Source organism: Hemiscyllium ocellatum, chromosome 22 (assembly GCF_020745735.1).
Source record: "Hemiscyllium ocellatum isolate sHemOce1 chromosome 22, sHemOce1.pat.X.cur, whole genome shotgun sequence".
In the NCBI taxonomy this organism is placed as follows: domain Eukaryota; kingdom Metazoa; phylum Chordata; class Chondrichthyes; order Orectolobiformes; family Hemiscylliidae; genus Hemiscyllium; species Hemiscyllium ocellatum.
Genome location: NC_083422.1, coordinates 41,391,267 through 41,406,360, shown reverse-complemented (window position 1 = coordinate 41,406,360; position 15,094 = coordinate 41,391,267). Strand labels below are relative to the sequence as shown.

The 15,094-nt window shown below is 38.9% G+C and overlaps 1 protein-coding gene across 1 annotated transcript in view; it reads right to left on the bottom strand.

The window, feature by feature from the left end:
- Nucleotides 1–15,094, bottom strand: part of atrnl1b (attractin-like 1b) — a 904,204-nt gene that overhangs the window by 388,971 nt on the left and 500,139 nt on the right. Inside the window, exon 25 of the mRNA XM_060841800.1 lies at nt 7,839–7,900. Coding sequence (XP_060697783.1) covers nt 7,839–7,900 — 62 coding nt within the window. The remainder of the gene's footprint in view (nt 1–7,838; nt 7,901–15,094) is intronic.

Below are 15,094 nucleotides of genomic sequence, written 5' to 3'. Positions count from 1 at the left end.
AACAGAAACAATCTCCCTACAGCATTGGTTAAATAATCCATATCATTCCACTCCAGGTTTCTGTCTTTGTCAACTATTAGTAATGGCAATTATTTATCATCTTTACAACCTGTTTTCACACTGTTACTTTCCAGTTGGAGAATCCCTCATCTAGTAACAAATAGATACAAAGGAGGCCATAAAAGGGGAGAATTGTTTTTTGAAATGCTGTAGTTGGTCATTTAGAAACTACGCTTCATTCAGATGTGATTTTACCAAATCTCTTTCAACCTTTATACTGCATAATATTAATAGCTGCAATGATTGAGAATTCACTGCAAATCTTTGTTTAGCTATTTTAAATCAGAGCCATCTTGTTTTAATACTGGTTGAATGGCTTCTTCTGAAATTTGGCTGATACACAATACGACGTGAAGCACTCTTCCTCAACAGATTTACATGTGCAATATAAATCATAACGTAGTTGAAATAACCAGGGATGAAGAAAATAAAGCAAGCAATATTAAAGAACAAAGAAGGACAACAATCACCTGAAAGCACTTCAAAACACTGTTCTTGAAAAGGTTCTTGAAAGGGTAGAGGCACTGGAAATTGTTTCTATTTTTTGTCACAAACCCATCATAATTTTACACACTGCCAGAAAATCCACTCAATCTTCCTGTCCATAAGCAGAACCACCTCAGCTTATTTGTAGGGATTCATCCAAGAAATCTTTTTTGAAGCCTCAACAAAGTCTTTTCACATCCCTCTGGTACCCATAATTGGAAATCGTAGTCACAGGAAGATCAAATTATTTTATATAGATTCAGCAGAAATTCTTCACTTATGCAGACTATATATCTGTTTACAAAGCCCATCAAAAGCATGGTTTCCAGAAGGGTACACAATACAATCACACTTTTATCAGACAATAACACACAACTTGATCATTCAGATTATACTGCCAGCTCTGCTTCTTTGAATCTGGCCCGATGCAAATATCCTGACAGTAATATCCAAAAAACTTAATTTCGCACAAGCACTACAAACAATGACACTGTGCACAAATGAGAATATCTTGAATCTTATTGGTGCATGTGTCCTGGTTTCACTTCAAATTTTCTAGTAATTTTGCAACAATCTATTGATCTGCAATAATGTGGCATTTCTATTCAGGTTTTAACAGATAAATTACACTTTGCATTGAGTGATAAATATTTCATCATTTCAAATTAAAACTAACCACAACTTATAATAAAAGAACAAATGCTAGAAAACTGAAAAAAAAAGTTTTAGAAATAACCAACAGATCAGACAGCATCTGAGAAGAAACAGTCAATGTTTCAGGTCTTTGATCTACACTAGTTCTGAATGTTTTTCTCAGCACAAGTGCTGAGTAACACATTTCTTGATTCCAATGAAATAAGTAAATTCATTTTTCCAACTCTCCGATAAAGTAGTTTTCTTGTGAACCTCTCATTCCTCTACAGGAAAAAGCCTAGCAGTAGTTATGAGAACTAGTTTGGCAGTTGGTCCAAAATTAAATATGAATTTCAAAAAAGTTACGAAAACAACAAAAACTTAATTGAACAAAAATACATTGCAGTAATAAATTGTTGGTTTTTAATTCTGCTTTCATTTTGGGTCAGCATTTGTTGCCCATCCCTAACTGCCTTGGAATTGGGGGTGGTGAGCTGCCTTCTGGAACTGTTACAGTCCTTGAGGTTTAGGGTACACCCAGATGTCATTAGGGAAGATTTTGAACCAGGAATAAAAGAATGGTGATTATTAATCCAATTTAGAATGGCGGGTGACTTGGAGGGGAACTTGCAGGTGGTGGTTTTCCCATATGTTTGCTGACCTTTTCCATCTTGGTGGACAAGTTTGAGAGTCAGAAGGTGCAATCTAAAGAACTTTGATGAATGCTTGCAATGTACCTTGTAGATGGTATACATACATTGGTGGTGGGAGGGAGTAAATATTTGTGGATGTGATACTAATCGAGCAGTCTGCTTTATCCTGGATGGTATCAAGCTCTTTCATCCATGTTTGGATCAAATCTGCAATGTGGTTAAGAGCTGAGTGGCCCTGACCAAAGCTAAACTGTGCAAAAGCAATCTGGCAATTCCTTTGCATGTGCTGCTGAATAACACTGTCAGTAATCCCTTCCACCACTTTTCTGATAAGCGAAAGTAGATCGATAGGGTTATAATCGACTAGGTTGGATTGTTCTGTTTTCTGAATTGGAGGTAGGGTAAGAGTGACTGCCCTGGACATTGGGGCTACATTTGACAATGTGGAGTTAATGGGAAACAGGGAGAAAACTCTCTGCTGGCTGGAGTCATACCTGGGACAAAGGAGGATAATTGTGGTTGCTGCAGGTAAATCATCTCAGTCTCTGGACATCACTGCTAGAGCTTTTCAAATAGTGTCCTACGCGCAACCATCTTCAGTTGCTTCATCTCCTCTTCCTTCCCTCACTGTAAGCTCAGAATTGAGGATGTCTCCAGGTAATTTCAGTGTTCAACACCACATACTTGGGCAATTTTCAGCTTTGTTGTGCAGATGACAGCATTATGGCCATACTGAAACAACTTGGCTAAAGCAAGTCTTCAGTACTATTGACAAAACATTGACAGAGCCCATTGTTGTTAGGCATAGATATTCTAGTTTTTTCACGTCAGGCAACTGTGTCAGCATATAGCATTGTTTTGAGACCACAACAAACATTATAATAACACAAGTGAATAGAATTCAGAATATAGAATTTCAGGCTGGATAAATGTGACATATTGCTTTTTGGCACAAAATAGGAAGGGTAGGATTTATAAAATTAATGGTAGGCCTTGGGTAGTGTTGTAGAACAAAGGGTACTAGGGTTTAGATACATAATTCTTTGAAGTTTGCATCGCATATAGACAGGGTGGTTAAAAAGGTATGAACATGCCTGCCTTCATTGCTCAGTTGTTTGAGTATTGGATTTGGGAAGCCATGGTGAGGTGGTACAGGACATTGTGAGGTTTCTTCTGATGAACGTGATGTGCAGTTCAGGATGCCAGTTGTAGGAAGGATATTATTAAACTGGAGAGGACTCAGAAGAGATTGACTAGGATGTTGTTGGGTATGGAACATTTGACTTACAAGAAAACGGCTGCTCATGCTGACACATTTTTCACTGGAACAAGGATGTTGAGAGGTGACCTTATGACAGTTTATGAAATAATAACAGGTATAGATAGAGTTAATAGTAGTTGTCTTTTCCCTAGGATAGGGGATTTCAAGACTAGGGGCCACATTTGTAAGGCGAGAAGAGAGAGATTTTAAAAAGACATGGAGGCAATTTTTTTATACAGAGGATGATTTGCATGTGGAATGAACTTCCTGAGGAAGTGGTAGATGTGGATACAATTCGAATGTTTAAAAGACATTTTGATAAATACATGAATACGAGAGATTTGGAGGGATATGGACGAGGAGTAGGCAAGTGGGAATAATTTAGCTTGGATTATGCTTGGCATGCGCTGGTTGGACCGAAGGGTCCGTTTCCTTGCTGGGTGACTCTATATTTAATGAACATCAATACCACCTTCAGTGTACCTTCAAATGTTTTTTTTGCCTAACACTATGTCAAGGTGTTGACCCAACATTTACAAGTGAGGTAGATGCACCTTGCTGACTGCAATGGCTTTTGCCATTGTCTTCTGGAGCTCAGGGCCAGGATGAACCCCATCCTACTGAGAGTCTCCTGAACAAGTGCAGCCTCCTTATGCTGACCAGCTGGAGTCAAGCAGAGGAGAGCTGGAGAGATAGGACACCGCTGAAGTGACCTGAGTTGAAGGTCCAAGGGTGCATACCTGGCTTTTCTCCCTGTTCATGAGTCATTAACTACAGAATCCTTAGGTTCTGACTTGCTTGTGTATTCACAGTATTTATCTATCTGCCCCAACTGATCCAATTTTGGCCAATGGTAATTGCAAGAAAATTGTTGGTGGGAAATTCAATGATGGCAATGGGAGGTTGGTTAGATTCTCTCAAGTTGGTGACTAGTGTTTGTGAGGCACACATATTATGTATTACTTACTAGTGCAATCTAGATACTGTCCAGATCTTGTGCATGTATGCACAGACTGATTATTCATCTGAGAAGTTCTAAATGAAAACTTACTGTTCATCACAACAAATGCTATTTATCACACTTTGTTTATCACAAGAAGCTAATTCTGATCTTATAGATGATGGATATAAAGTCATCAGTATCACAACTGAAGATGATTAAGTTTGGGAACTCATGCAGCAACGCTCTGTACTGAGATGATTGGCTCAAACAATCACCTTCCTTTGTGTTAATTATAATGACTACAATATTTCTGTGCATTCCAACTGATTTCAGTTTCGGCCTAAATGCCCCACTCGCTCAAAAGCTGACATGATGTCAAAAACAATATCTCTCACCTCACCTTCTGAATTTAGCTCTTCTGCTAACATTAAGACCAATGAGATCTGGAACTTAGCAATCCTGGTGACAAACATGAACAATGTTACATAGGTTTTTGGTGAAGTGCTATTGGTAAGTATTGTTGATGACACATTCTATCATTTTGCTCATGCTTGAGAGTGGACTGATAGGATGATAACTGGCCATACTGGGTTATCCTATTTTTTTTCTCTCTGTGGACAGGACTTAGCTGGGGCATTTCTGTGTTTGGCAAATACCAGTGCTGTAGCTGCAAAAAAAATAATTTGGCCAGAGCGCAAATCTTCAGTAGTATCGTTTAGAGGTCTTCAGAGACTGTAATTAGTGTGTTCATCCATTTTTTGATATTAATTGGAATCAAACGAGTTAAAGACTGGATTCTGTGATGACCAACATTGCAATATAAACCTAAGATGGATAATCCAATCAAAGTTTCTGGCTAAAGATGGCAATTACTTTATCCTTTGAACTCTCACACCAAGCTTCAGAATCATTGAAGATGGGCCTGTACATGCAACTTTCTTTGCCTATTTCTTGCCTAGCTGCTTCTCATTATTCACAATTGGATATAGTGGGGCTTCAGACCTCAAATCTGATACATTAATCATGATATTGCTCTGTCTGTAGCACGCTGTTTCAGCTTTTTAGCATGTATATAATCCCCCGTTGAAACATTCGTTAGGTTAGCATCTCATTCCAATTAACGGCTCGCTCTTCTATAATCTTAATTGAACCTTGTGGTAACAGTTGAGTGAGCTATCCCTTATTGGGCAATGTGGTTGAAAGAGATTCAATTAAACAGATTGAAATTGAGTGCAATCTTGAGGTCTCTTGTGTAACAGTGGTAGTTTCCCTGCCTCTAAGTCCTGGGTTCAGGTTCCACCGGCTCCAGAGGTGTGCAATAACATATCTGAATATTTTGATTAAAAATGCCCATACTGCACCACCAAACATGACTGCTGAGTTGCCTTTGAGGCTATTATGCATGAAAACTATTCTAAACAAGGAAGCAGGCTATTTTACAAAGACTATCCATTACACCACAGTCTCAACAACAGGCATGTACTTTATCAGATTCATAACTGAGGTTGCAATCCAATTTCTAGACCAATATTTCAGCTTGCCTGATAAATGTCTCAAATCTTTGGTGCTTAAAGATAAGACAAAAGATTTAGGTGGAATGCTTCAAAAAATACGTAAAGAAATTAGGACGTAAACAAAATGAATTATACTGAAACTTTTCAAAGAACATAAATTTGAAAGCAACAAATCATAACTTATAATTTAAGCTTAAAAAAGTCAGGGCCCTTATAATTACAGCTTTGTTAACTTGTTGCCTGCAGTCAGTATGACAGATGCATATTATAAAATAAACCTTAAGTGTAGACAACGATGTTAAAGTAACAAGATGATGAATCAGTGATTAAACGCATAAGGCCAGAAGAAAGCAATGCTGTAATACTGCTAAACAATAGTAGCATTAGCACAATATTTGGTAGTAATTATAAAACAGAAAAACTGTTGCAGCCCTACCACCATGGGTTGCTGAAGTATTTGAACTGGAAAGATCTGATAATAAATACTAATCTGCTTAACTTATCTTTGCCAGGAAATAACTATATTATAACTAATGCCCACAGCATTCTCATAGTTCAAAAGAGGGAACTGCAACAAGGTTCCTGTATCTGTCTAATATTAAAATGCATGTGTATACTGGACAATTGAAGAGAAAAGTATTGAGCTTGGCTAACACATTGTGTTTGAACAGCATGCTAGCACTGATATCTAGCTATAATTCTAACCAACGTGAATTTTGTTTTACTACTCACTTGTGGGACATGGGTGTCACTGGCTGGAAAGCATTTATTGCCCATTCTTAGCTGCCTTTGAACGGAATAGCTTTTCAGGCCATTTCAGAGGGCAGTTGAGAGTAAACCAAATTGCTGTGGGTCAGGAGTCACATGTACAGGTGAGCATGATAGATTTCCTTGAAGAATATTAGTGAACTAGATGGGTTTTTCTAACAATCAATGATGCTTTCATGGTCATCAGTACATTTTTAAATCCAGATTACTGCTGAATTCAAATTTCACCATCTATTATGGCAGGATTTGAACTCAGATTTCTGGATTAATAGACTAGTGATAATACCAGTAGACCATCACCTCCCCTGAAGAATTATGAAGAATAAAATCACTCCAATCAGTCTCTTCAACAGAAGGTAAAAAGAAAGATAACAAAATGAAAGGTGAAAAGTACAGTCTCCATTTCACCCTTGCTTTAAATAAAGCATTGTAATAAACCAAAAATATAAAATTATTCCTCAAATCTACTATTCTCAGCTAAAGGCATTCTAGGAAATGCAAGCTATGTTCTTCATAACAAAAACTTACAGCGAGTCTGAGGCTTTTCAAATGTATTTACTTAAACTCCCTTAGCTGGGAAGACCTGATTCCTGTAAGTTCATGAATCTGTTACTGACCATGAAACAGTTGTGAAACCATCCAAGGAATACTACATTCAAGTGCAGTTAGCAAATTGTAAATAAAAAAGACAGGGAAATATGAGGAGGTCATCCAACGTTTAATCATGAAGTCATGAACAGAATAGGAAGTTAAGTTTAGTTTCATTGAAAGAAAACATAAAACACTAAGATGGATATGAGAAGTTTTCTCTCTAAAGAAAAAGGGAATGGCCAAGGTGGATATTGAAATTGGTTTACTGCAAATATAGGACAAAGCATGATAAAAATCTGAAAAAGCCATGAATGAGTTTGAAGGACATCAATTTATCAAATAAAAACTTCTCAGCAGTGCAGTTAATATAAAGTGTCAAAACATTCAATAAAAATTGGAATACTTTTTGATCCAACAAAAATGGAAAAGTCTGGATGAGACAGAAGAAAGTCTTTCTGGATATTTAAAAAAGAAATGTTGGTTAGTTGCAAACAGCCACATTTGCAAACTGCCAATCTAATAGTGAATGGAGAAGGATAGATCCAATTCCTCCAGCAACAACTCGCTCTTCACTTTTATCCGCTATTGGACAATTTGCCGTTCATGAATAAGCCTGACAACCTAACTGTGGGTCTGCAACCAAAGAGTTCAAGCTGCATAAATGCTTCATCAGTGAGAAAATGCTGAGAGAGACAGACAGAGAGAAAGAAAGAAAGAAGGAAGGAAAGAGAGAAAGAAAGGACGAAAGTGGGGGAGAGAGAGAGAGAGAGAGATTATCTGAATTGCTTCATATTTCTAGCCAATTAAATTGTTGGAACTTTATGCAAATTTTATACATGCATTTTTGGAAACAATGAGTATTCCACATGAGTTATTATACTAATTTAACGCTTTAAAATAGGTTCATACCTAAATACAAATCAACTTACCTGAAAAATGTAACAAAGAATTGGACGAGATCCATAAAGCTACTGTGTTGTGAAAAGGAAATCTGTGGAAGAGACATTTGAAATATAAAAATTACTATACCTTGAAAATAACATATGGGCATATCCAAAATTTATTCAATTTTTAAAAACATTTGCAAATCATTATCATCAGATTCGTTTTACAACAAAATCACAAGTTGAGCTTCTCAAGTGCTTGTTGCATTGTTAATTGAACTGTAGTAGGATATAAGTTTGATTAATTCTTCAAGTCTGACAAACAACTACCAAATTTATGATGTTTCACTGTTATGAAAGGAGCTATCCAAAAAAGATAATGCTCTAATTATTCCAGAACTTTGCATACCATGGATATTTGTAAAATCATAAAAGAGTTAATATATATCACTTCCAAAATGCTATCCATGGTTAAAAAAATATCATATTAATGGTTTTAGCTTGCACTAATGATCATATAAAAATAAAAACAAAATGACTGGAATCCTGAATGTCAGGATTTTAACAGGTTTACAAGCTGCACTAACTGTGAAACCACCCTGTAGTAGTTAGACACAGCTGTTGTCAGCTTTGTCTAAAATAAAAATACAATCATAACCTCCACTGAAAGATTGCAGCATAACCATAATAAATAGCTGTTATTACACACTGACTTTTTCCAAAAAAAACTCATTTGCAATGTTTTGCACAGAAATGACAAATAAATTTGACGTGACACAAGGCTATTAGTGACCATCTGGCAAATAAAATAATAACAGAATTTCACTGTTTGCAAACAGCAGGCCTCTCTCATTTTACTAGTCTAAGAATAACTCTGCCGCGAAACTGAAAACTAGCCAATCTACACCCAACAATAATGCTCATATGAGAAAACAAATCCACCGATCAATAGTTGATCTTTTTACTTGTACTTTGTCTAATCTGGTCTACCACATTTGCATGATCCAATAGTTAGATGGGCCACCTACTACATAATAAATCCTACAGACAAGGAAGGTACTGTACTTTTTTTGGAATAACAATAGAAGCAATACATTTTGCTTCAGTGCTACAAGTTAAAGAGTTGAAAATTCAGTTAGAATTTCTATTTCAGATTGTTATTCAGTGACCTAGGCAAGCATTGCCACCAGCTGTGGACAAAATCATCTGTGATGTCCAATGAATACTGTATTAATGCTTGATCTTTTAGTTTCCACATGTGAGTTAATGCAAGATATGGAGGGTTTCCAGTGTCCATGGAACAATACACCAGTATCTTTGCTGAGGGATGAGTGGGAAGCGTCAGTGTTTAACAGGAAAAACATGGACATTTTATAATTAAATTATTGCACTATGATTTTACTAGTAGTAGGGAAAGAGAACACCTCTTGTGAATATGACAACATTCTCCAATAATTAATTTGTTTAATACATTTCCAACTTGTAATTGCCACAAGGAACAAAACAATAAAAACCAGTTTACATTGTTGCAACATCTGTTTATGACCTCAGAAAGGCATGCTGTGTTTCGTTGTTGTGATACTGTGGTTGATGAGGTGGCTGAGCGAAGCTGTTTGCCATTGTACTGACTCGACTGACCTTCAAAAATTGATCTGCTTAAATTACCAAACAGACACACCAAAAAAAGATCCATTCTCCACTTCCCAAAAGGCCATACATGCATTCATTTTATATCAGTTATGTGACTATATTCTCAGCATCATAAGCTCCTAACATACCTTAATTTTCTCAAAATGCTCATTAAGCTAATAAACCGCAGTTTGTCCTTTCTAGATCTCATATTACAGGAGAAAGTGAGGCCTGCAGATGCTGGAGATCAGAGCTGAAAATATGTTGCTGGAAAAGCACAGCAGGTCAGGCAGCATCCAAGGAACAGGAAATTCGACGTTTCGGGCATAAGCCCTTCTTCATGATTCCTCATTCCTGAAGAAGGGCTTATGCCCGAAATGTCGAATTTCCTGTTCCTTGGATGCTGCCTGACCTGCTGCGCTTTTCCAGCAACACATTTTCAGCTCATATTACAGGAATCTATAATAGGACTAGTACAGGAGCAGTAATTTTAGTCTTCAACTTAAATTGGTAATTATGTAACACTTAAGGAAATTGTGCATCTATATAATATCTGCGCAAGGACAAATTATTCTATAAAGCTGCAAGATGTTAAAAACTATTTGACGAAAAATAAATAGAAGAAAATTAAGAAAAAGATCATTCCCCTGTCATTTCTGCCACCTCCCCCAGAATGCCACCACTGTCACTGTCCCATGAACACTGTTCTCTCTATGACAGCTTGGTCAGAACACTTCTTCATTCCCCTATGGCACCTACCCATGCAATCACAGAAGGTGCAACACTTGCCTCTTCACCTCCACCCTCCATACTGGCCAAGCTATAGAGAAAGTGCAGTTAATCATCAACTCTAATATATTGAGAGATCCATTCATATGTTTGTAACAGTGGGGAAGAAACTGTTCTTAAATCTGTTGGGTGCGTGTTTTCAAACATCTATATCCTCTGCCCAATGGGAGAGAGTGGAAGAGAGTATAACCAGTTAATTATGTTGGCTGCTTTCCCAAGGCAGCAGGAAATATCGATGGAATCAATGGAAGGGAGGCTGGTTTTCATGACGGATTGGACTGCATTCAGAATTTTCTGTAATTTCAGTTGCCATGCCAAGCAGTGATGCATTCAGACAGGATGTTTTCTATGGCATATCTATAAAACCGGTAAGAGTCATTGTGGACATGCCAAATTTCTCAGAGTATTGAGTACAGGAGTTGGGAGGTCATGTTGCGACTGTATAGGACATTGGTTAGGCCACTTTTGGAATATCATGTGCAATTCTGGTCTCCTTCCTATTGGAATGATGTTGTGAAACTTGAAAGAGTTCAGAAAAGATTTACAAGGATGTTGCCATGGTTGGAGGATTTGAGCAATAGGGAGACAATGAATTGGCTGGGGCTATTTTCCCTGGAGCGTCGGAGGCTGAGGGGTGACCTTGTTGAGGTTTATAAAATCATGAAGGGCATGGATAGTGTAAATAGACAAAGTCTCTTCCCTGTGGTGGGGGAGTCCAGAACTAGAGGGCATAGGTTTAGGGTGAGAGGTGAAAGATATAAGAGACCTGAGGGGCAATTTTTTCATGCAGATGGTGGGGTGTATGGAATGAGCTGCCAGAGTAAGTGGTGAAGGCTACTGCGATTGCAGCATTTAAAAGGCATCTGGATGGGTATATGAATAGGAAGGGTTTGGAGGGATATGGGCCAGGTGTAGACAGGTGGGACTCGATTGGGCTGGAATATCTGGTCGGCATGGACAAGTTAGACCGAAGGGTTTGTTTCCATGCTGTACATCTCTATGACTCTATTAAGTGTATAAATCCAGCTGTTATTTGCATTTCAAAAATGTAGCCTCTTGCATTCATCTAAATTAAACTCCATCTGCCACTCCTCAGCCCATTGGCCCTACAGGGGGCAGGGTGGGAGGAGGTATAGTACAGGGGGCAGGGTGGGAGGAGGTGTAGTACAGGGTGCAGGGTGGGAGGAGGAGGAGGGCAACCAAATCAACACAGACATCTACTATAAACCGACTGACTCCCACAGCTACCTAGACTACACCTCCTCCCACCCTGCCCCCTGTAAAAACGCCATCCCATATTCCCAATTCCTTCGTCTCTGCCGCATCTGCTCCCAGGATGACTAGTTCCAATACCGTATAGCCCAGATGGCCTCCTTCTTCAAGGACCGCAGATTCCCCCCAGACGTGATCGACTATGCCCTCCACCGCATCTCCTCCACTTCCCGCTCTTCCGCACTTGAGCCCCGCCCCTCCAACCGCCACCAGGACAGAACCCCACTGGTTCTCACCTACCACCCCACCAACCTCCATATACAGCGTATAATCCGCCGTCATTTCCGTCCCCTCCAAACGGACCCCATCACCAGGGATATATTTCCCTCCCCTCCCCTATCATCGTTCCGAAAAGACCACTCCCTCTGTGATTCCCTTGTCAGGTCCACACCCCCCACCAACCCAACCTCCACTCCCGGCACCTTGCCCTGCAACCGCAAGAAATGCAAAACTTGCGCCCACACCTCCCTCCTCACTCCCCTCCAAGGCCCCAAGGGATCCTTCCATATCCGCCATAAATTCACCTGCACCTCCACACATATCATCTATTGCATCCACTGCATCCGATGTGGCCTCCTCTATATTGGGGAGACAGGCCGCCTACTTGCGGAATATTTCAGAGAACACCTCTGGGACACCCGGACCAACCAACCCAACCACCCCGTGGCTCAACACTTTAACTCCCCCTCCCACTCCACCAAGGACATGCAGGTCCTTGGACTCCTCCATCGCCAGACCATAACAACACGACGGTTGGAGGAAGAGCGCCTCATCTTCCGCCTGGGAAACCCTCCAACCACAAGGGATGAACTCAGATTTCTCCAGTTTCCTCATTTCCCCTCCCTCCACCTTGTCTCAGTCAAATCCCTCAAACTCAGCACCGCCTTCCTAACCTGCAATCTTCTTCCTGACCTCTCCGCCCCCACCCCACTCCGGCCTATCACCCTCACCTTGACCTCCTTCCATCTATCACATCTCCATCACCCCTCCCCCAAGCCCCTCCTCCCTACCTTTTATCTTAGCCTGCTGGACACACTTTCCTCATACCTGATGAAGGGCTTATGCCCGAAACGTCGAATTTCCTGTTCCTTGGATGCTGCCTGACCTGCTGCGCTTTTCCAGCAACACATTTTCAGCTTTCTTCAAGCTTTGCTAACTTTTACTGTGGAGATATAGTGACAGCTTTTTTCCAGTTTGGAGACCTTATGCCTCTGTAGTTCACACAGACAAGCTGTCAAACTTCCCAGGAACCAGAGAGTTGTTGTCAGCCTGATGACCTCTGGCATCCACAACTGGTCACAACTTTACAAATCAATGAGCTACCTGTTGCTAGCCAAATCTCTCTCTGCATGCACACACTGTTGCTGCCCAACCAACTAAGGGTCATTGCAGTTATTGTCATCTTGTCTATGACCACTGTGAAGAGGTAAAAAGAACCAGATGGAAAGATTGAGGACCAGAAAATCCAAGCAAGCAAAAATATAATTTCAGTGAACACTGTGGACAGAAGCCATTGATGTGCTTCCCAATTTCTTTTTCTCTCCACCCATAACATGCATGAGTGAGAGTGAGAGTGTGTGAGAAGGGGTTAGAATTTTAGCAAGCAGGGTTATATGCCAACAGTTTTATAGTTGAATATTGTAGTTCAAACAGTCTTATTACAACTTAAAGCCTGTGTTTTTTTAAATTTACAATAAACAGTTGTGTTTATTATATACAAAAATCTAGACCATATTTTCTGTTAGCCTGGTGTTATCAAAAGGCAAATTGGGGTCTCTGCATATTTAGATTTTTTTTAAAAAAAAGCATTTGTGATGACTCCAGGAATACTGGGCTTTTATTTTAAGCATGCTACCCAAATGAGCTGTGACAGTTGGCTTTTCATTTTTCCTTCTGTTTACTAAACGTTAATATTAACAACTGTTTAAAGGCTTTACAACATGTATTGTTCCCACATTCAACAAAGACTAAGACGTTATGCTGCAATTGCTGTTAGGGAGAAGGGTAGGACTCCTTCAAATTGGATTCAAATAGGATGTGGTATTAAGGACAAGTAGCCACTGTAGCTCATTCTTATAGCTACAGTTACAAATGACAGCTGATGTGACAGGTGATGTAAAGTGGTCATACATTTACAGACATGAAACTCTACGTCCAATAAAGTGTCACCCATGCCCTTGTGCCCTCAGAAGCTTTTCTTCTACCCATCACTGGTGATGGGCACAATAGCAAGAACATGCACTGTCGAAGCGTGGTGCATATATATATATATATATATGCTAAGCAATGAAGAATTGCTTGAAATAATTCACTAGAGCTCACAGAGGGAAACTCTGCATGAAACTCCCTGAAATCGACACTTGGCTGATTTTTGTTAAAACTCAATCCCTTGTTTCCAGCTGGGTGACCACAACATGGACAAACACAAACATTCTTCACTACTTTTATTTGAAATGGCATCTTTCAAATAGTACTTCAAACCAAAAACATGTTTAATTGATCAGATTGAAACAAAATATATGTCTTGTAGCACAGGATGAAGAGGAGTATTCCAGTATTCTTCTGAGCATATATTTATTTCTCATTTTACCAAATTTATAGTCTTGTGCTCAAATCTGCCATGTTTGTCTATATATCAGATTTGTTTGTAAAAAATCTTAATACATATTGATGTAATCTTGTTGAATTTTCTCTGGCAATTTAAGAAGGGATAAAGACAATGATATACCTCAATTTATCCATTATATCCCTGGGATGAAAGTATTGTTTAGAAAAATAATTTTCTCACATCTTAATACTGTCAGAAATATTCCCAAGATAGGAACAAAGGAACAGAAATTGTGTACAAAACTGAAGACGTAACTTCAACATCTGTATCATACTTTTCCTTTGTATCAAACTACATAAAGAAAACAAAAAGTCCTTCTCAGCAGAAACTAACCAGCTTACAAATGAAATGCCTCAGTACTGCTTATATTACCCTTTATTATTGATTTGTACCTATTGCTGTTATCCTCAACAGGCCAAACTGAGGAATGTATCGCAGGCTTCCCTAGTCTTAGAATATCAGTTTTGATGCCTGGATTCCTATTGAAAATACGCTTTTTGTCTTCAAAGTTGAATATTTTAACCAATCACTAACTGACAGCTAAAATTGGGTTGAGCATATCCAGAGTATATTGGAATGCCATGCATTGCAAAGATGTAAAAATGAAGGTCATTACAAAGTGAATGCTGAATAGTTTGGCGCTACTACAGCTTTATAGTATTGTCCTTTGAAAATATGGGAAGGGCCATCTATTTGAAAAACAATGGGACACACTCACAGGGGAAGTTATAAGCGCTGTGATCATGTTTCTGAAAACAAAACTACTTGGCAAAGAAATACACTGGCATTTTAAAAGATTTTCTGAAGTAATACAATGAAACACTCTGTGAAAGTCACTTTTGTGCAGGTTACAATATTGTAATTGTTCAAGGATGTTGTAATGTCAGCAATTGTTGAAAGTTGTTTCACTCAAAGGAAATCATTGTCAAGTAAACCATTACAATCCAAAACTGATCGTCTCATACTTAATAGAAATGTGAGAATTTTCACAAGAAAGACTGGC